Source organism: Rhincodon typus, chromosome 23 (genome assembly GCF_021869965.1).
Source record: "Rhincodon typus isolate 14 chromosome 23, sRhiTyp1.1, whole genome shotgun sequence".
Classification (NCBI taxonomy): Eukaryota; Metazoa; Chordata; class Chondrichthyes; order Orectolobiformes; family Rhincodontidae; genus Rhincodon; species Rhincodon typus.
In genome coordinates this window covers 24,121,140-24,144,723 of record NC_063354.1, presented here as the reverse complement: position 1 = coordinate 24,144,723, position 23,584 = coordinate 24,121,140, and the positions used below count along the sequence as shown (strand labels likewise).

Sequence of the window (23,584 nt, the reverse complement as noted above, 5' to 3'; positions counted from 1 at the left end):
AATAATACAGCATCCTTTGCTGATGGCTGCATAACTTCTGCACATGCGTAATTGCCCATCGCAGTGGTCACTCGATAATAATATGGAAGGGGTCTCCTGTTGATTAGACATTACCATAGATGAACACGATGAACTTCAAGGGAGCAAGGGATTATACTAATTTGAAAATTAAATGTTTCACTCACTCAATTTTCAGAAAAATAATTTTTCAGTATAGGAGATCTTTATTGATTGTATGCCTACAAGGATATATGGGACTACCCTATCAAGGCACTATTACAATAATAAGATTAGACCACATGAATAATTCACTAATGTACCATGAAACCAGCTCAGTAAAAGCTATTGAGCAAGTAGTGTGATAGATTAGATCCAGACCTTTCACCTCTGGGATGTGGGCTCAACTTCAGCCCAGAATGATGGGATAAGTTGCCTCTCTTGGTAAGTTATGCAAGCCTAACTCTGCAAAATGAGTTTGGAAACTTAATTCAGTCCACAGTACACATACACTTATTTCACAAAACTGTCCAATATTTCAAGTTAATTGGCAGATTCACATTACACAATGATTGATAAAACACTTTGGTGCAGTAGGAGTTGTTCATCTGATGAAGGGACTTGGGGCCCATAGGAGGTACAGACTAGCTTTACTCTGCCATCTAACCTGCATTACACCTGATGTGGGAGTTTTTCATACCAAAATTGAGTTTAAGAAACAATAGCTATTTCACTGACATATCTGAGCATAAAAATACTTGAATTAATAGCCAAGAATTTAGAGAAATTTTAATCTGCTACAAATATAATCTGTTTTCACCAAGTTACTGTAAACTAATACTTCAAGTCACTCAAGCATCCTAGTTCACTACTTCAAATGTAAATGTAAAAGTAAACAGTAAATTTTACTGTCAAACAAAACTACAGCATATCACATTTCTAAAAAGCCATTAAATGTTAGTTTGATTCAATGATAGGCTGAGGCAAAAGGTTGTACGGTCAGGCCTCCACTCCATAACAGAAGTATATAATGTACTGTTAAAATCCTAAACCAGACACCTGTTGAACTGAAACAACTCAGCTGCTACATTGTCACTTTGAAGACAGTGGGAAAGGACAAACTGAAACTTCATGATACACAATAAGAGAAGAATTCTCTTATGTATATGAACTAAATTTAGGATTTAAAGGAATGTTTTGAACAAACATTTAGAAATCTTGCAACATGCAGTGTGAAGTATTATACTTGTGTTCATGGAAATTTAAGCTCATTATTTGATTGAAGAGGGAAGTGAAGGTTACTGGGTGGTTTTTGCTAAACATGTTTGAGAACAGGTCAAACAGAACATTTCTGATTGTGTTTAGCTCCACTTACTGAAAGGCTGCTGGAACCTGCACTCCAAGACTAGCTGCCATCCACACTCAATCCAAGTTCCCAGGCTCTCCCACTATTCTCGCCTTTTTTGACCACAAACCCCTTGCTCCAAGTTGCATCAGTTAAGCTCCTGCTTTAGATCTGCTCTCACAGTGCTCACAATTTCCAAAACTGCACTCCCAACACTTCCAAATCATAGAATTCTCCCTTTCCAAGGCTCCTTCTCCCAGTGATCCTAGCATCTACCCTCTGCTCCTTGAATGAAGCTCACAATGCTGCATACATCTTGTTTTAAAAAAAAACAGATTTTCAGCAATGAAAATGAAAGTTTAAACCAAACGATCAAGTTCTGAACACGAGCATTTTTCAATGGAAATACATTGTATATAAATGGCCAGTTTTGTCCCATTGAGGAATCTCTTAACAAAGTTAAATGGTCTCAGCATCTGACACTAAAAGTGGAAGAGGAACTTTTCGTTTGTGGATCCACTGTGGGAGTGAATTAGCTGCAATAGCCATTGTTGAGAGTGACAGAGAGAGGTTTTCATTAAGGCACAATAGGAGAATTGGACTGGTCAGATCACCAGATTCTCAATGAGAAAGGGCATTATTTAATCAAAGATCTTAGAAAGCAGGAAGGGAAAAGCATTGGATAAAAATCCTGGAATGTAAATTATTTTGAATTTCTCAATTTTGCAAAATGTCATTCAAACTAATGAAAGGTGTTTAGCCTGTTGTGGCATCTTTTCCTCTCTCTACAGGTGATGCATGATCTATTGAGTATTTTCAACTTATTCTGTTTATATTTCATATTTTTGGCATCTATAGTATTTTGGCTTTCAAATACAAGTGAAATTACAGTCGCTAGCTTCTCCTTTCAATTCGTACATGTGCTGCACCATAATTCTACACAATCTATTCTTATGGATGTTTATATTGAGTGAAATTTAGGGGTGTCAATTTGTGCTATTTACAGGCAATCTTCTGTTGATTAGCAGCCTGTGAAAATAGGAATGAGGTTGCGTAAACGCGTTTGACTTGCACATTAGTCTTGGTTTTGAACACAAAAGACAAAGATGTGGTCTATCCCATGAATCACACGGTCTCGGTTTACTTGCATACTTGCTCATAAACAAATCAATGTAACATGATGAGGATAAATAGCAAACTCTGTGCTTTGCTTCTTTCCAATGCACTAAGTATTCCTGGATTAAATCCGAACATTCAGTTTATTGTTCCAAATTTATTGAAACGTTCACATCATACTACTTGGCAAAATGGATAGTGGAATATTGAAATCTCTGTTTGTAGAATATTTTTTGTCTGTATGAATTATTTTTAAAGAAACTTTATGACCACTTTGTGTGTATATTCAGTACTCTCCGCTCCTGAGTTTGTAGAATTTTAGTCAAACAAAACTACAGCATATCACATTTCTAAGAAGCCATTAAATGTTAGTTTGATTCAATGATAGGCTGAGGCAAAAGGTTGTATGGTCAAGCCTCCACTCTATAACATAAGAATGTAATGTACTGTTAAAATCCTAAACCAGACACCCAAACTTGGTTATGTTTTGGTAAAGGACCAGTAACTTTTTTGAAATTTGGGAATTCCAGATCTTTACAAATAGAATAAGGTCATTAGATTTCACGGGTTTGTTAAATCAGACATCAAGTCAAAAAAGTAAAACAGCTTACAATATCTTTTGTACTCTAACAACCAAAATCAGCAAGAAGTGAACAAGCAATTATCGATCTTATGCTCTAACCGCAAAAACCAACACAAGGTCAACATAACTTAACCAGCAAACTGTTCTTGAGAACAATACCCTGCACATTTCATGGCAGATGTGACCAAGAAAAATCCCATGGATGTGTCAGTAACCCACCCAAGCACCAGTCATTACACGAGTCATAAAAGTCCATTAACACTTGGATCGTCCTCTATAAGGATTTCACTCCAAAATTCCCACTTTTCAACTCTCTCCAATTTCTCTTTGACTCGGAGTGCCACGAACAATTGCTTACTTCCTGATGATTCAATCATGTCTTTTCATCACTGTTCCACCTCTCAGGCTGACCTCCTGCTCTTTCTCAGTTCTCCCAAAGATTCTCATAGCCTTACTTACGGGGAACCTGAACACAGAACCAATTCATTGCCAGGGCTTCTTCATGTGTTGACAGCAGCCTTTCATAGATTTCAAGCGATTCCTTTTTTTTTGCTGGCTCCTATTACCTTTGGCCATTTTCTAAAATTCCTCTGACCCCTTAGTTGCATTCCAGAAGTCTGAGATGTGTCTTCAACCGCCTCTGACCACCTAGCACCAGCTTTTGAAACAGCTATTTACCTACTAGAGGTACAGAACAACAAAACACCAGGACACCAAAACACTAGGGCACAGGGACATCAAAACATTGGAGCCCTGAGGTTGTAGGAATGCTCACCGAGCTGGTGGGTTTCATTACAAACATTTCGTCACCCTGCTAGCTAACAGTGCGCCTCCAGTGAAGTGTCAGTGTTCTGTCCCGCTTGTTATTTATATGCCTCAGTTTGTTAGCGTGTTTGGTTTCTCAGTGGTTTGTACGTAGGGTCTAATACAATGTATTTGTGGATGGAGTTCCAGTTAGAACAGGCCTCCAGGAATTCCGTGGTGTGTCTCTGCTTGTGCGATTATGGATGTCTTGACCCAGTCAAATTTGTGTACCTCGTTGTCTATGTGTAGTGAGACAGTGAGAATTGGTCATGTGTGTCTCTTGGTGGCTAGTTGCTGTTCGTGTATCTGTATTGTCAGTTTTCTTCCGGTTTGACCTAATGTAGTGTTTCCCACAGTCCTTGCATGGTATTTTGTATATTACCCCAGTTTTGCTGGTTTTGGGTATGGGATCCTTTACATTCATCAGTAGCTATCGCAGAGTGGCTCTTGGTTTGTGATACCTAGTGGTGTGAGTAGTCTTGTCATCATCTCTGAAATGTCCTTGATGCATGGTAGAGTGATTCGTGAGTCTGGTCATGTTGTGTCTTCCTGTTGTGGTCTGTCTTGGAGGTAACGCTGGATTGTGCTTTTCAAGTATCCATTTCTTTTGAAAACTCCTTACAGGTGCTCCTGTTCTGCTTTGTGTAGTTCCGGGTTGCTGCAATGTGTTGTGGCTCAATTAAAGAGTCCTGATGCAGCTCTATTTTTGGGCTTTGAGGCGGTTGCTAGTGTAATTGAGTTCTGGTCCATATGTTTGGTCTTTCTATATACAATAGTCTGGAGTTCCCTGTTGTTTTTGTGTTCTACCATTATGTCAAGGGAGTGCAGTCGGTTGTTGTTCTCTTCTTCTTTTGTGAATTTTATCCCGGTGAGGATGTTGTTTGTATGTCATTAGGTTTCTTCTTGTTTAGTATGTTTGATAATCACTAAGGTGTCATCTACATATCAGACCCAAAGTTTGGTTGTATAATAGGGAGCGTTGTCCGTTCTAACCTTTGCATTACTGCTTCTGCAATCAATCCTGATATTGGGGATCCCATTGGTGTCCCGTTGATTTGTTTTTATATGCCGTCGTTGAAGATGAAGTGGGTTGTGAGGTACAGATCTAGTCTTTTCATGGTGGTGTCCTTGTTGATGTTGTTGGTGTCCTGGGGTGCCTGCCTACTTGATTCATCCTGCAGTGTGGCAACTGTCTCTTTCGCTAGATCAATGTTTATGGATGTAAATAGTGCTGTTACATCGAAGGATGTCATCACCCTGAAGAAATTAAACAACTCAGGAGACGTCAGCAAGACAGTGGCTCAATGACTCCTAGTCTTCTGTGGCAGGTCAGTGCACTTCTGATCACCTGGATGGCTCGACTTTTAAATTTTAGCAAGACTGTTGGTCCAAGCGGTTGTGGCCTGTCCTGCTCTGCAATTGAATCAGGACCATTGGCATACTGGTAAATAAAACTCACAGACTCTGCTTGGAAACCCTGTCATAGCTGCACTAGCTAAGTTTTGTACCAACACATTAATTCTTCATTATAGATCTAAGATTGTTACATTGCATGAGGCAGTGTCTTTCACAGATGTTAAAACTGAGGCTTCACATGTTTTCATAGGTATGTATTAAAGATCTCATGGCAGTATTTGAAGACAGCAGCAATTCTCCTGTCTAAAATTTCTATCTCCTTCAAAATAGACTGACACATTATTTAAGACATCAGTGATAGGGAAACTATTGGAGAAAATTCTGGAGGATAGAATTAATCTTCATTTGGAGAAGCTAGGTTTGATCAGGGATAATCAGCAAGGCTTTATCATACAGAGGTCATCCTGAACAAATTTGAGTTAATTTTTCAAGGAGGTGATCAGGTGTGTAGTGAGGGTAGTGCAATTGATCTGTGTGTGGGAAACTGTGTATCCATGATCAAGAGGATTGATAAGGGCAGAGAGTGGTAGACATTGCAAAAGTTCATGTAGACAAGGCATTGGACAAGGTTCTGCATGGTAGATTAGTTATATCACATGGGATCCAGGGAGAACTAGCCAATTGGATACAAGATTTGCTTGATGGTAGGAGACAGAATGGTGGTAGAGGGTTTTTTTGCCAGACTAGAGTCCTGTGAGCAGTGGTGTTCTGCAAGGATTGGTGCTGGGTCCACTGCTGTTTGTCATTTACATAAATGATTTGTTTAAAAAATAGGAAGCATGGTTAGTAAGTTTGCAAATGGCACCAAAACTGATGGCACAGTGGACAGTGCAGAAGATTATCTAAGAGTACAACATGATCTTGATTAGCTGGGCCAATTGGCTAAGGAGTGGCAGATGGAGCTTGATTTAGATAAATGTAAGGTGTTGCATTTTAGTAAGACAAATCAAGGCAAGACTTGTACCGTTAATGGTAGAGCACTGGGGAGTGTTGTCGAACAGAGAGACCTGGGGTATAGGTACATAGTTCCTTGAGAGTGGTGAGTTATGTCGACAGGGTGGTGAAAGTGGAGTTTGGTATACTTATCTTCATTGGTCAGAGCATTGAGTATGGGACTTAGGACCCATTTGAGGCTGTACCGGACACTGGTGAAGTCACTTTTGGAATACGGAGTACAGTTCAGGTAGCCCTGCTGTAGGATGTTATTAAATTGGAAAGGGTGCAAAAAAGATTTACAAGGATGTTAAATGGGACTGGAGGGTTTGAGTTATAAGGAGAGGCTGGTTTATAAGATCACAAGAGGCACAGATAAGGTGAATAGCAAAGGTCTTATACTTGGGGTAGGGATTTCAAAACTAGAGAGCTTAGGTTTAAGCTAAGAGGGAAAAGATTTAAAAGGGACCTGAGCAGCCACTGGTGCGTATATGGAATGATATGCTAGACGATGATGTAGCAACAGGTACAGTTACAACATTTAGAAGGGAGTGGGTGTCTGTGTGCACGTGTGTGTGTCAATAACACTGGATGGTTGACCACAAAGAAGGTCTAACGTTACAGGGGGAGATAGACAGGTTGCTGAAATGGGCAGATCAATGGCAAATGGAATTTAACCCTGACAAACGTTGCTTATGCACTTTGGAAGTAGTAAGAAGACAAGGGAGTATTCAAGGAATGGCAACACATGAGGAAGCTCAGAGGAACAGAGGGATCTTGGGGTGCTTGTCCACAGATCCCTGAAGGTGGGAGAACAGGTTAAGAGACCAGTTAAGAACAGAAGTCACATGACACCAGGTTATAGTCCAACAGGTTTATTTGAAATCACAACCTTTTACAGCACTGCTCCTTCATCAGTTGAAGTGAAGAAAAGCACACAGGCACAGAATTTACAGGCAGAGAGATCAAAATATCATAAAAATTATGTGAGTGGAATGCCAACATGCTGAATAACAAGTTTCTGCGGGCCATCAAAAGCATCAGATGTTGTGAGTAAAGTGTCAACAGCTGAATAGCCAGCGAAGGGATGACCTATGATCCAATTAAGTGAGGCAGAGATATAATTTTTAAAAATTAAAACTAAGATGGTGTTGGAGACAAACCAAATGGCTGGAATAACATGACAAGTATAAGAATCACATACCGAAGGTCTAACCAAAGTAACAAGTAATCGAAAACTGTACAAGCTAATTAAGGTAGAGAGATCTTAACAAGTTATCACAGTGATGGTATCAAAATAGCACAGTAAGGAAGATGTTAAAAATACACAACAGTATGGTGGGGTTACATGTAGCATGACATGAACCCAAGATCACGGTTGAGACCATCTTCAAGGGTACATAACTTGGCTATTAGTTTCTGCTCGACGATTCTGCGTTGTTATGTATCTCGAAGGCCGTCTTGGAGGATGCTTACCCGAAGACTGGGGGCTGAATGTAACCTAACCATACTGTTCTGTATTTGTAAAATCTTCTGTTTTGACACCATCACCTTGATAACTTGTTATGATCTCTCCAGCAAAATTAGTTTGCACAGTTTTGGATTATTTGTTACTTTGGTTAGACCCTCAGCATATAACTCTTACATCTATCATGTTATTCCAGCCATTTGGTTTGTCTCCAATACCATCTTATTTTCATTTTTTTGTAATTATTTCTCTGCCTCAAATAATCAGATTATAGGTCATTCCTTTACTTGCTATTCAGCCGTTGACACTTTACTCACGCCATCTGACACTTTTGATCACCTGCAGAAACTTGTTATTCAGCTTGTCAACACTCCACTCACACCATTTGTACGATCTTTTGATCTCTCTGCCTATAAATTCTGCGCCTGTGTGCTTTTCTTCACTTCATTAGACGAAGGAGCAGCGCTTTGAAAGCTTGTGCCTTCAAATAAACCTGTTGGACTATAACCTGGTGTCGTGTGACTTCTGACCTTGTCCACCCCAGTCCAACACCAGCACCTCCACATCACACATACTAGTTCAAAAGGCATACAGAACATTTGCCTTTTTCAGTGGTAGCATTGATTATAAGAGCATGGAGGCTATCTTGGAACTAAACAGCTATACTTTGATTCAGCCATAGCTGGAGTATTGCGTGCGGTTGGGTGTGCATTATAAAAGTTTGCACTGAAGGGGTTGCAGAGCAGATTCAACAAGATATTGCTAAGGATGAAGCATTTTAGCTATGAAGAGAGGCTAGATAAGCTCAGGTTGTTATCTTTAGATCAGAGAAGGCTGAAATGTATCTGATTGAGATGTATCTGATTATGAGGTACACAGGTAGGACGGATAGAAAGTAGCTATTCATTTTAGTTGAGAGATCAATAATGAAAGGGCATAATTTTAAAGTGAAAGGCAGATTTAGAGAGGACTTGTGGAAAAGATTTTGCACCCAGAGGGTGGTAAGATTCTGGAATGCACTGCTGGGGAGGGTAGTTGAGGTAGAACTACCTTTAAAAAGTACTTGGATGAGCACTTGAATGTCATACCATTCAAGGTTATGTCCAAGTACTGCAAAGTAGGACTAGCATAGATTTACAGTAGGTTCTTTTCTGTCAGTGCAGACTCAATGAGCCGAAGAGACATCTTCTGCATTATTTGATTCTATGATTGTATAATTGATGAGTGGACATAGACGTTGCCAAAATGGGTGCTGCACTTGCTCACATAATTAACATGAATCAATGGCACAAAAAGAGGTCATTCAACCCAACTCATCATCAATATTTATGCCTCAAATGAATCTTCTTCTACTTTATTTCATCCCAACCTATCAACATATCTTTTAATTCCTTTGTCCGTTATTATGTAGTTTCCTCTTGAATCCATATATGCTGTGTACCTCAACGGCACCATAAAGGATTCAATTTCACTCGTACCCACTCTAATAGTAATGCAGCAAACAACAGTAATGCCTTTTATCGGCTCCTCTGAGCACATGAGTTGATTATATTCAAAATCCTTTGTTTTCATTATGAACCAAAGTATTGATTCCTCTAGGTTTTGAGTACTCAGCTCTTTGCTAGTCAGCGACAAAGTTAAATTTAAAAGAGGTACTAAAATATTACTCAATATCTTAATTAAGGGCAAAACAATTTAATTACATTTGTATGATAGCAAAAGTTTTCAAAAAAAAACTTGCTAACACTGCAGCAAATCCAAACTGAAAATAAGTTTTCAAATTAAAGGAAGCTCAATTCAAATCATACCTCATTACATCAGGCTCTGTGCCATCATTCTTGAATGCTGTCTGAAGTTGTCGCTGTCTTGTTAACAAATCATCCACCAAATTTTGACGCCTGTCTGCTTCAAATTGTGTACTGAACATGAATTATTAAAGAAGTAATATGCATATGTCTTCTGTACCTCTGTTTGTCACAACAAAGATCCTTCCTATTTGCCACAATTTAAAAAAAAGCCTATCCAACTGTCCTCCCGCTTTCATTGGCTATTCTGGCACTCCTTTAAAATTGTACCATTATAGATGCACTACATCAAGTGAATTTACATTTTGCTGTGCAGGTTATTTGGATACAGTGCATGATCAGGATTCTTGCAGACATAATTCAAAGCAAGTTGTGATTGTGCACAATCCACCATAAGCAAGCTCTGGTCTGAGCTTGTTAATTTTGAGCTCATGCCACCTAAGCTGATAACCACACTTTAAGGAATGCGCGCAAAATTATTTATGAACTTGAAAGATCTGTATATATCCACATTTTTAAAAGTTAAATGAAAGCCCCATTTGAATGCACATAGCTGTTGCATGATCTCATAAAATAGTGTCTTCCATGCTTCCAGATATATTTTTCTTCTGAACATCAAACCACAAAGCTAGCTTTGCAATATAAACAAGTTGAAGAGATTAGAAGTCAACTCACTTTAACTTTCCTTTTGATGCCTACAAGAATAACAACAAAAGTTGTTGTTGGTAAGCAGTTGTTTCAATTCCTGAGTTGTGATATTTTACAAAGGCAGAGACAATGCACTACTTTTTCATTCTATTTGGTCATCTTTCACAGTATTTAGAAAGCAATTGTTTGGTAAAATAGCCACACAGATTATTCAGTCATGATCTTTTGCCACAATTTCAATTAAGAGAGTGCACAGTGTGTACTTTATGCATGGATTTACATATATATCATCTTTGTCTATATTTTGTTACAATGTGGACCTGCACAGGCTTTGAAAGGATACATTTGGCGTGTCGACAAACTGCGCAACAAAGAATCCTTCAACTGGCTAATCTGTTCTTGGAGCCTCTGTAGAGATGTTCGAATTGTCATATTCAGCTGCAGGGGACAAAATAAAATATTGTCTGCAACACCACATTTAAAAACAATTCATCAATATTTCAACACACATGATCATGTAAAAACAATCTGAAAGAACTCTTCAAAAAAGCCGTCAGGCTTTTGAATGAATATATGCCATTTTGAACTATTTTTACCATTTGGCACCTACCAAGTCGGAGACCAAATGAAACAAATAAGAAATTTGAATAATCTTTTCAAAATTAAAAGAACCCAAACAACCAGCCAAAGCATTCTCAACCTTCCAACTCTTTGAGATTGCCAAAAAAAAATCAGTAACAAATGATCTCAACAAACTGGGTTAATATCCCATCCCCCACACACTCCCACTGATTCGCAATTGAAGTGCAAATGGGCAGAGATGACATATTTTCTCAGGCAGAATAACATTCACGTTCCTACACTCCAGTTTCCCACAGGAGAACAAAATAATAACACAAGCCATATAACAAATCAAGTGTATGAATATTATTTGAAGAAATAAATGAATTTATGCAAATAGATATAAAACATCATGATGCATCTTTGAGATTGAATATTCTGTATAAAAATCACATTATGTTGCAACAATGCATCCCCTAAAAAAACTAATACATTCAAAATTAATACATAAAGTATATATGGTTTATTTTCTTTGACGCAATATTTTGAGATGAATAATAATTTTTGTAGTTTCTCAATTTGTAAATTAAACTAAATTTTGCTTAAATGAGGTCTCACAATTTGCACAATGAAATCTCATTTTAGGAAATAAACTTATACTGGGGTTACATGTATAGTCAGCAAGATAGTAAATGTTTGAACAAAACTAAAAGAATAAGTAGGATCACCTCAATGCATTCATCTCAAATAGTTGAAAATGATTTGAGCGATAATCTGAATAATGTACAAAAGCAGATGCCATGAACAGGTCAATTTGAAGCATGGAATACTTTGATATTTCTAGTCAAGTTTACACTTAAAATTGTCTTCAAATGGAAGGAAGTTCTATTAGTCAGTATTATCAAAGACTAATGATCAATTATTAACTGCCTTCCTTTGGTTTTCAACTTTGTTTCTGCATAAATTATAACTCACAGTTCTTAATGCACTGCCACTTTTCCTCATTCTCAAGTTTTCATTGAATGGTGTCCTCACACCCTTTGATATGAAGCTATACTGACCCCTTGTGCATTTTCTGAAAGCAGAAGAAAGTCTTCTGATCTTCATCAGTAGTTTCCCAGTTGAAAACTTTTTCCTCCTTCTAGTGTAGCATTAATTGATTACTACATTTTATCAGGATAATTTTAAAATAACTTTTCTCCGAAAGCTTTTAACAGTTGTCCTACACCTGTCTTGCACAAACAAAAAGCACGTGCAACTTTTTTTTTTAAACATTCCGAAGAACAAGTTAAGTTTGGGTCTGTTACAAATCTACAATAAGTAATTATTCTGTTCGCTTATTCAATTATTGTTTAATTAATTCTGTAGTAATTATTATCCTGAGCCACCATCTAATGAAATTTTTATTCTGTTCACTTTCTAAGTCAAGAGTCAGGACACCTAAAATAAACCATACATCAAAATACCATGATAAAAGCTTCCTGCTTGTTCTCATTACAAGTAACCTGGATAATGGGTAGGTAAAAACATAGCCTGGGTCCTGGGAGTAAGGGCTCACTTCGAGAATAGTTTTAGGTATTCGAACTAAGAAAAACAAGCACGCAAAAGCCATTAGAATGATGACAATTTGACAGCCACAATTCATTTGCCCAGAGATCAGAAAAGCTTTTCTGCACATGACTTTTCACCTGCCCCAAATAAGCCATAATCATTTTCTTAACAGATCCTTTATAAATTTGAACTGATTACTACATTACTTCGTTCTTAATGTCCAAAAGACACAAGATCCGTTTACATGGTTCTATATCTGCGAACATCATTTATAAAATCTAGGCAGTTTATTCTGGATGATAATGCTGTTGCACAGCCAGATTTCACAACATCAAACCCAATGAATGGAAAGCTGCAAATGCAGAACATGCCTTTCAGTTAAATAATTGCAAAAATAAGTAGCTTCATATGATTTGTATGGATGTGAATGAGGACATCTAGTGTCCATGACAAGGAAGACAGCTATGACTAGACTAAGAGAAAGAAATGACCAGGCTGGACAACGCCAAAAACCAGAAACCTAGTCTTACAACTGGTGAGAGTCTGTTTTTCCAGTAGGTCAGAGGAGAAGTCACTACAGACGTGATCTCAGTTACATATAATACAAGTCAGGACAGTAGGATCGAGACTCCAGTAACTACATAAGACCATAACATATAGGAGCCGAATTAGGTCATTTGGCCTATCAAGTCTGCTCCACCATTCAATCGTGACAGAGAAGTTTCTCAACGCCATTCTCCTGCCTTCTCCCCATAACTCTTGAGCACCTTACTAATCAAGGACCTAGTTCTGTCTTAAATACACTCAATGACAGCTTTCAGCTGCAAGGAATGCCATGGATTCATCACCCTCTGGCTGATGAAACTCCTCCTCATCTCAGTTCTAAAGGTTGCCCCTTCACTCTGAAGCCATGTCCTTGGGTCCTAGTCGTACTAGTAGAAACATCTTGTCCGCGTCCATTCTATCCAGGCCTCTCAGTATTCTAAAAGTCTCAATCAGATCCCCCCTCGTCCTTGTAAACTCCACTGAATACGGACCCAGAGTCATCATCTGCACCTTATATGACAAGCCCTTCATCCCCTGGATCATTCTTGTAAACGTTCTATGGACCTCCTCCAACACCAGCATATCCTCCCTTTTATATGGGCCCAGAACTGCTCACAATATTCCAAATGTAGCCTGACCAGTCTTGTACAGCCTCAGCAGTACATCTCTGCTCCTGTATTCTAGAACCCATAACTGCCAACTGAATCTGCATGTTAACCTTCAGAAAATCCTGAACTGGGACTCTTAAATCTCTTTGTGCTTCAGATTTCCGAGCCTTTCATCATTTAGAAAATAGGCTATGCCTCTGCCAAACAAAGTGCAAAAACCTCACACTTGCCCACATTGTATTGTATCTGTCACATCTTTGCCCAGTCTCCTAGCCTGTTAAGTGTTTCTGCAGCCTCAAAACTAGCTATTCCTCCACCAACCTTTGTGTTATCTGCAAACTGAGCAACAATGCTCTTTGTTCCTTCATCTACACGGATAATGTACAATGCGGCCCCAACACTAACGCCTGAAGAATTCCACTCGTCACTGGCTGCCATCCTGAAAAAGACCCTTTTATCCCCACTCTCTTCCTTCTGCCAGTCAGCCAATCCTCTATCCATGCCAGAAGGGATCTTATCTTATCTTAGCAGCCTCCTGTGAGGCACCTTGTCAAAAGCCTTCTGGAAATCTAAATAGATCACGTCACTGCCTCTCATTTGTTGAATTTACAAGTTACCTCCTCAAAGAATTAACACATTTGTCAAGAATTACCTCCCCTTAATGAAGTCAGGCGGGCTCAAATTCATGTTAGAAAAGTTTAAGCGAGTTAAGCAAAATGATTGGCCCACTTTTTTACCAAAAGCAACTACATCACCATCACAGTAAATCAAACAATTGTTACAGAATAGAAAGTGGTCTTTGGCCCTTCAAGTCATTGCCAGAAAAATATTTAATTCAAATCTTTAAATAAGATTATAATGTCAAGAAAGCCTGGGAGTTAAAAAACCAATTGTCTCCCACACCATTCATTTGGCATCATTGTTCTGGATAAAAATTATCTGAACGTGTCCCACACATCAGCATCTTTTTTAAATGATCAACACCATATTGTGTTTCACTGGGTATGAGTATTACAGGCCCAGCCACTTCATTGCTCTCTGTATGGAGCTTTTGAAATACGATGTAAATACAAAACTGACTAGAATCTAAAACTAATACATGAGAGAACTTGTCTCTTTTTTCAAACAGCAAAAAATTCAACACCACAAAATATTTCACAACTAATAACAGAAGTATGCTTTCCTTACTGACATAAGTAAGTTAGCATTTAGCATGAGATGTGAAAGTAATTTGTATTGTACAGGAGTATGAAGCACAGTGATCAGGGAACAGAATGCTGAATAAACAAAAAGCTGACCGAAAAGTTGGAAATTGGTATAAGTGGGATTTAGTATTTCACAAGCTGTAATTTTATTTAATATTTAGAGTTTGAATGGGAATTAGTTCTGTGATTGCCAGGACACAGAGGCTTCGCATAGGGCTTTAAACTGAAAGGGGCAGGCAGGAGTCAGATGAAGGAAGATTTAGAAATCTGAAAAGAAAAGTGAGGCACTTGACCAATGTAGTGATTTGGGGTAAAGTTGATGAGTCAGAAAAGTTCAGTGTTTAACAGTGATAGTGATTCAGGAAGAAAGCTCTCTGCAAAGAACAGTAATACAAATAGAAATGAAGGCTCTTTATCTTAAGGTGCATAGAATTTGCAATCAAATAGACATGCCAAGGGCACAAATGAAGATAGTGGTTTAGATCCACTCACTATTAGGGACAATGTTACGTACGATAAAAAACAAGTAAATAATTTCTTAAAATCTTAAGAAACTTATTGATTACGGAAACAGCTCTCTCTCTGTCCAAGAAATATTCCATTGAACCTTGTTGGGCTGACAGAGACTGGACAATGTGGGCCTATTAATTCTGTCATGTGCATGACTCTAGCACAGGTTCTAAAACAAGACATTTTTAAACCTGATAAATTTAAATCTCATGATTGCAAACCAACTGTCTGCGTAAAGATTAAACAGAATATCCTAGCAATGAGGTACCTTCATGGACTGCATGATAGAGGTAAGGATCAGTCAGAATCTGTCCCTTGCTAATGGGTAATTGAGTAAGAGATTAGCGTGAGCCAACTATCAAGCCCTTAGCAAACAGAGATTTCGAGAGAAATAAAAATCACTTTAGACAGCATACAGTTTTTTGAAATAGAGTTGTACTCCAGCAACAGAGACCAGTTTATTTGCCTGCTTGCCTGGATTAATTGATTACTTTCAAAAGTCTGCAATACCAATCAATTAGATCTGCATCTTTCTGCATCCTGCATTTCTGTATGTTGCAGGACCAGTAAACTATTCTCATCTGTAGTGGGGTTCATATCTTGGATCATATCTAACCTGTTGCTCAATATGCTGCTTTAAAATCACCTCCAACATTCAAACATCCTTTTGGGCTATCCCTGACTCTCGGACCAAATTATCCATCAAGGTTAGGAAATAAATATTATTCACATAGCTTGAAAAAACAGGCAGAATGAAAAAGCAAAATTCTGCCAGGAAAAAAAGTTACACAGCAATCAAAAGGTCCTTGGCTCATAAGAGGAGGAACAGAATGAGTTTTTGTGGGGACAGGAATAATCAGGGTCAGAAAATGCTAGTAGGTGTGGATAATCAATTATCGTGGGATTTTGTACATGGACAGGACCAATGGAAAAGGTAATCTGGTAAACGAGTCTGTAGAATTATTTTGCGGCATTTCCTGGAACAATACATTATGGAACAAACTAAGAATAAAACTAAATGAAAATTGTTCTGAGGAAGGATCACTGGACCCGAAACATTAACTCTGATTTTTTCTTCACAGAAGCTGCCAGACCTGCTGAGCTTTTCCAGCAACTTCTGTTTTTGTTTAAGAATAAAACTATTTTGGATCTAGTATTACGTGCTGAGGCAGGTTTAATTTCAAAGTGAAAGATCTTCTGTGAAAAAGTGATCATTAATACAATTAAGTTTGAGAACCACATGCTCCAGTCTGAAACAAGAATATTAAAGTTTATCAAAGTTAATTACATAAGTATGGGGGGACAGTTAGTCAAGGATGATTGGGTAAGTCAGCTAAAAATTGGTAAATAATACAATGGGAAGTATTTAAAGCAACAATTCAGGTGTTTAACGAAAAGGCCTTTAATTGAAAAACAAGCAAGTCATAAAGATCAGTTTACCACCACCTAGAAAAATTGAAGGTAGTATTAGATTTAAAAAGAGATTTGTGATGTTGTTAATAATAGTATTAAGTCTGAATATTAGGAACAATTTAGAAACTCATCAAAGATTAACCAAAATGCTGATTGAAAAGAAGCAGTCAACTGAGAGGAACATAACAACAGATCGTAAGAGACTTTACATCTATGTAGAAAGGTGGGCAGCTAAATTAAGCATTGGTTTCATAGAAGCTGAAGAAGGAGAAATGATCATGGGGAATGAGGAACTGTCAGAAACATTTAATAATTATTGTGTACTTATCTTCACAGTATAAGGCACCATCTACACACTGGAAATGTAGAGTTATCAATTGGCTAATAAGAACAAGCAATTATAAACAGAGATGAAGTATTAGTGGAGAAACTTAGGGGACCAAAAGCTAAAGACCTACACCTTGGGGATCTAGAAGAAGCAGCAGGATAACAGATGCACAGGATATAATTTTCTAAAATTTCCTGGATTCCCTAGAAGATAATAGATATGGCCCTGCAAATCAAGAGTGAATGTAGACATGAAACAAGGAATGATTGACCAATTAGCCTGTCATCAGTCAGCAGGAAATTTCAGCAAGTCTGAACAATGCATCTAGAAAATGACAGCATTATAGGCTTCACAAAAGCAAAAGATTTCTCGACAAATTTATTGGGTTTTTTGGAGTTAGGTATGGTGGATTGAAAGGTGTATTAAGGGGAGTCTGTTAATGTAGAATACTTGGATTTGCAAATGACATTTGATAAGGGACCGCACAAAAGGTTAATATGCAAAATATAAATGCCTGTGAAACTGGATAATGCATTAGCATTAAAATGGGAGGATAGGATAATGGACACGAATCAGCATATTGGGGTAAACAAGAAATTCTTAAGTTGGCAAAGTGGATTGCCATAAGTTCATGTGAGGGCCTCAGCTATTTACAAGCTATATCAAATATTAATGAGTCAGACTAAAAAATCTAAGGGTAATGTATCCAACCATGCTCATAATACAAAACTAATTATGACAGTGAACAATGAGGAAGATATACAGATGCTACAATAAAACAGAGACAGGTTAAGTAAGTGGGCAACAGGTGGCAGATGGAGTACAATATTGGTAAATTACTCACTTGCATAGAATCATAGAAACTCTATAGCGTGGAAACAGGCTATTTGGAGCATCGAGTTCACAGTTACCTTCTGAACAGCATCCCACCCAGACTCAACCTTCTACTCTATCCCCGCAACCCTGCATTTCCCATGGCTAATCCATCTAGCTTGCAAATCTCTGGACCCTATAGGCAATTTAGCATGGCCAATCCACTTAACCTGCACATCTTTGGACTGTGAGAGGAAACCGGACTACTCAGAGGAAACCCATACAGATGTGAGGGGAATATGCAAACTCCACACAGTTGCCAATGAGTGGAAATGAACCGGGTCCCTGGTGCTGTGAGGCAGCAGTGGTAACCACTGAGCCACAGTGCTGCCTCTTTGGTATCAGGAAGAGTAAAAGAAAAACTTTTTACAAAGTTTGATTTTCAGAAGGGCTTAGGTGCACAGAAGATTAGCACATGAATACAGCAATCAAGTAGGAAGGCAAAAATCATGTTCACCTTTCTTGCAAGTTGACTGGAGTACATGAATTAATAACTCTTGCAACAATTGAAAGACTTTGGTGAAACTATATCTGGAGGAACATGTGCAGTTTTCATCTTCATATCAAAGGAAGGATTAGAAGTGGTGCAGTAAAAGTTTACTCAATTAGCCCCAGGGATAAGAGGGTTGTTATTTGATAAAAAGCTGAATAAATTGAGCATATTCTGACAATAGTTTAGAAGAATGAGAATTTATCTCATTGAAACAAAGTGCGTCACTATACTAACCTGCTTTGATTTCTTGTCCCTTTCAAGAATTCAGTAATAATGACACTATATTTTGAAAATGAAGTGATATCAATCGCAGGAATTCGGCTTGATCAGATAGCCATTAACGTTTGTGAATGCTGGTGACAGAGCACTTCTATCTGGAAGAACTTTTAAAAAAAAAATCGATCCCTTGTCACTCTTCTTGAAGTTTATCTGATGCAATTTGACTTAACAGGCTTAAATTGAAGCTGTATCAACAGAGTTAACCTACTTCTCAGCATATGGTTACTTTAGAAATGCACATTTCACCCCAAAAACTATCTGCATATGCATTAAATATCCACTTAGTTGTAGACCTGGATTAATGCTCATTTCATTTGGGGATTATGTTACATTAAAATAAAAATGTACACATATAAACAATATATAACTAGATAATAAAAACCTTCAACAAATAACATTCCGATCAGCTGACCTACTTTGGTCAGCCCGTGCGCAAAACATGTCACATGTCTGCTGGAAGCACTCAGTTGCTACATTCATCAAAATCTAGTGCAATTAAGTTTGAAATTATTGTAACATTTGACAGCACTGCTGCAAAGTCTGATACAAGATTAATGTGTCTGGAAAGCATCCTTCTGCATTTTCTACCAGATGGATTCAATGGTCTTTTTTTAAAGAAATATAAAATTTTCCAGGTACAGAGTAAGATGTCAATTGTGTAGTGCTGATGGAACTGAAAATCTGTCCATCATTTTTCTTTGTCTTCTAAATTATAGATATACAATTGAATGTATATTGAAAAACAAAACAGTCTGTATACATGATCTGTGGGTGAAAATATAATTCTTGTGTTCTCTGCCCAGGATTACATTTCTGCAGTCAACTAAAACCAGACTGCATTTTCCAAGTACAAGTCTTCAAATCACAAAAATTTCATACCTGAAAAAAATATAATTAGGGTTTCTTTGTTTTTTACGGTAACTGTTTTTTTTAAAAACATCAACCAAAACATAGAAAGAGTAAATTATGTATGCAAGCAAATTGTTCACATCCACTATAAACTTTCCTGTTGCTTTCAGGTCAGACTTTCAATAATACACAGTATTGAAGAAACATGGAAATGAGTGAACAGCAATTGTCATTAATAACCTTAAATCAGCAGTTAATTGCATACTGGAATCTTTTTATTGGTCTCTGACTCAGCATAGTTCACGCTGCATTTCAAAGGATCCCAGGAATTAATCAATCAATGAAATATATTCCAAACATCAACCTAATGGAATAACAATTACAGTGCACATAGAGCAAGCAACAATAAATATCTCACCATTCATTTTCAGAAGCATTCGTGGCTGAAATCCCAGAAAATGACAAGTGTAATTAAACCCCTTTCCAAAGTCTTTGCCCGGAATTGGGGAAAGGAGAGCAGATTTCTCAGAAAATAAAACTTTCCTCACTTTCATACCATCATAGTGTTTAGTTATATAAGAAACATTCAAATCAAAATAAAACACTTCCAAATGAATTGGTTATTACTGAACACTGCCTTGTTTCACAGTAAAATTAATGATAATCACAGAGGATATGAAACTTGCATACAAACACCAGTCATTAATTTGCTGTGGTAGGACATCTAATGACATCTGCTATTTGTTAAACTTGTCTTTACATATTTAAGGTTGTTTTGCGTGGTAGTTTACTTAAAGTACGAGCTAACTAAGCCATAGCGACAGAAACTGGGCATCTGGGAAAACAGGCAGACAACTGTACAACTACTTATGCAGGTTGACTGCAAAATTGTGAAATTTGCCATCTTCAGTTCCTCACCTTGAGGCTTGTGGCTCCTCAGATGACTCACTGACCAATCCTGGAGCCACAGGCCTTTGAGTAGAGAGGAAGACTGTTCTCCTGAGGTTGAGAATGTGGAAGACGAGGGAGGGGGAGGGGTGTAGAAGATAAGGGGAGGGGCTGAAGCAGGAAGGGGCAGGGGGCTGGGGGAGTGCAGGTTCTCGGCCAAGATTCTGCTCTCATTCCTGCTTTCGATGCTTCTGTACAACGTTGCCATCCGTGTTGCAGTTTGTTGGACAAGGCGTCACCACATGGTGGAGTTCCTAGAAAGTTTTAAATGACTTCAAAAGTTCTGTGACAAATTTAGTGCTTATCCACTGTCCAGCAATTTTTCATTTGTTCAATGTTTTTCAATGGTGAGGTGGAAAGCAGAATGCCATTTTACTGAAGTGAATGGCAGGGCAGAACAATTTGAACAGCAACTTGTTAAAAATGGAGTTTAACCATACTCAAAATTGTTGTACCATTTGTACATAAATACAGCTCAGCACTATTAACTTCACTGTTGATCTGAAAGAAACATTGTGGCCATTAAATACTGAAAATTTGAAACGAGGAAAAAGTGATTTTGCCCACAAAATCTATCCTTCCTAAGGCCCATGAATTACACTTTTGCAGCATTGAACAAAACTGACAGATGCCCAATTGATAATTCAAAGCAATTTAATCTATCTGTACAATACAGCAGTTTGGATCTAAAACTAAATTAAAGGAAATTAAAAAGTACAGCTGCACCAAAAGCAGGTCAGTTTACCATTCTTATTGTTTGAAGGAAAAGGATGCTGCTCTTAATCAAATCCATTGTAGTGTTGTAAAAATGATTAACTTCATGATTCATATGTTTTAGGAGTATAACTTTTAATTTAGGGTTGCAAAATGTTTAATAAACATAATAGAAATGGGAAATCCTGGATTTGAAAAATTTGTAAATAGCTGTAAGGTAATGACAATTCCAAGGATAGAGTCATAAAGTTGTACAGCATGGAAACAGACCTTCAGTCCAACTCGTCCATGCAAACCAGATATCCTAAATAAATCTAGTCCTATTTACCAGCATTTGGTCGATATCCCTCAAACTTCTTCCAATTCACGCACCCATCCAGATGCCTTTTAAATGTTGTGATTGTACCAGCCTCCACACATCCTCTGGCTGCTCATTCCACACACACACCACCCTCTGCGTGAAAAAGTTGCCCTTGGATCCCTTTTACATCTTTCTGCACTCACCTTAAACCAAAGCCCTCTAGTTTTGAACTCCCCTACCCTGGGAAAAAGACCTTGGCTATTCACCCTATCTATGCCCCTCCTGATTTTATAAACCTCGATAAGGTCACCCTTCAGCTTCCGATGCTCCAGGGAAAAGAGCTCCAGCCTATTCAGCCTCTCACTATAGCTCAAACTCTCCAATCCCAGCAACATCTTTGTAAATCTTTTCTGAACCCTTTCAAATTTAACAACATCTTGAGAGTTCACGTTTCCTTAAATTGGCTAGAATTAGAGGTGAAACCACTAACTAATAGGTGGTCCTCTGTCGGCTTCCAAATGGAGCTGGTAAGTTGCAGTTGATTGCACTGTAGTTATAAATTACTAATGTACATCCCAGATTCAAAGGGATTAGAATAAGTTTGGTGGTTGTTTTTGATTAGTGTGGATGCAGTAGGCCAAAGAGCCCTTTTCTGTGCTGTAGATCTCTATGACAGGATGTTTGAAAGTTAAAATTAATTAGTTTACATCCCTACCTAGTATATCCCAGGGGTGTCAGGTTGTCCAGGCAATATATTGCTAAGTTTTAAAAATAAGAAACACACAAATGAAAAATATTGGGAATAGAAATACATGTGTAAATCACATATAAATTTAAAATTAAACCTAGTGTATAGTTTTCTCACTTAAAATTTCATACAAATTATGTCTACTGTACAGGTGTGATTTTGAGATTTTATAATGTTCTTGTAAAGAGGAACTGCAAAATAATAGTATCCACCATTTAATTTACCTTGGAAGGATTACCTCCTGTTCTCTTTTGTCTATTACGTTCATGAATATTTTCAGCAATTTCCTGTGCTAGATGACAGGAGGAATCATATTTCATTAACCTATAGAACAAGGGAAAGACTATTACAGATATCCAAACATGAATCAAATTAAAATGCTTAGAATGCAAATTTAAATAGCACTGAAATATATTTTAATAGCATTTTCCCATGACATTTTTGGTTACCCCCTTGCCTATGCCACAGGATGAGTTTCAAGTCTCTTTCTCAAATGTTCAAAGACTTGAACTATTTGGACAGATCCATACAGCATGAAGAAGCTGCTGCAAAGTTCAGGATGCTGTCACCGAGTTGACATGTTAAACTCAGCCCCCTTCTGTGTATTCCCACGTTTTAAGTGGATATAAAGGTCTCTTGCTGAATTAGACGGGTTCTCAATGACCTACAAATTTGCATGATCAAACAAGTTCATTGCTCTTGATGGGATCTTACTGCATTTAAAACAGCAACGCCAATTCAAATACGACCACAGTGCTCTTTAAAGTTACAGACCATCAAAACACATCTCTGCAATATTTGACACGGAGACACATAAGAGAACATTATGGACAGATGACCAAAAGAAGAATGAAAGTGGGAGATTTTAAGCAGCAACTTAAACGAGGTATGTGCAATACAACAGGAAGAGAGATTTAGGAAGGGAATTTCAGGGCTTAGCAGGTGACAGAGAGGAGTGAGGTTACAGGAACATTTGAAAAGGATGAGAATTTTTAAATCTAGGCGGGGCTTAACCCGGAGTCAATACAGGTATTGAGCCCTGCCCCTTACAAAAGACATCTCACAAACCGGGTGCTGTAAAGATTCCTGATTAAAGGATGTTTCTCTCTCACACACAACACAACTCACCCACTTTGAGATTGTGGGGCTTTCCTTCCCCCAATAACCGCAATCGGCTGAACCGGAGGCGGCTGATATGAAAAAAGGGGGTTCGAAGTACCCACCATCACCCCCAATCACCCCCCCCCCCATTTCCTATTTCCCTTACCACGGCTCCCGGGCCATCTCTCTCTCTCTCTCTGTTGTTGTTGTCGCTCTTTACTTCCTGGTTTCTGTCCGTCTCACATTTCGGCACCAAATGTCACAATCTGCCGGAACTTTGGTTCCGGGCGATATTTCTCGCCTTTCAACCACCTCCTGTTCCACCTCCCCCCAAACCCTCACCCCGCACCTGCCCCTCCCCGCCCTCTCTCCTCATCACCGGCCCCTCTAGTTCCCCCCTGCCTTGTCACCTGCCCCTTCCCCTCTCTCTCTCCTCATCAC

At 38.2% G+C, this 23,584-nt stretch overlaps 1 protein-coding gene across 1 annotated transcript; it reads right to left on the bottom strand.

Moving 5' to 3' along the window:
• Positions 1 to 4,906: 4,906 nt before the first annotated feature.
• Positions 4,907 to 23,397, bottom strand: stx8 (syntaxin 8). Its single transcript, XM_048611115.1, has 5 exons — positions 23,310 to 23,397; positions 22,267 to 22,366; positions 10,459 to 10,553; positions 9,471 to 9,581; positions 4,907 to 5,102 (listed from the first exon to the last, which is right to left on the bottom strand). The coding sequence occupies exons 1-5, from the start codon at positions 23,324 to 23,326 to the stop codon at positions 4,907 to 4,909; spliced, it is 519 nt and encodes a 172-aa protein (XP_048467072.1). The 5' UTR covers positions 23,327 to 23,397.
• Positions 23,398 to 23,584: the final 187 nt, after the last annotated feature.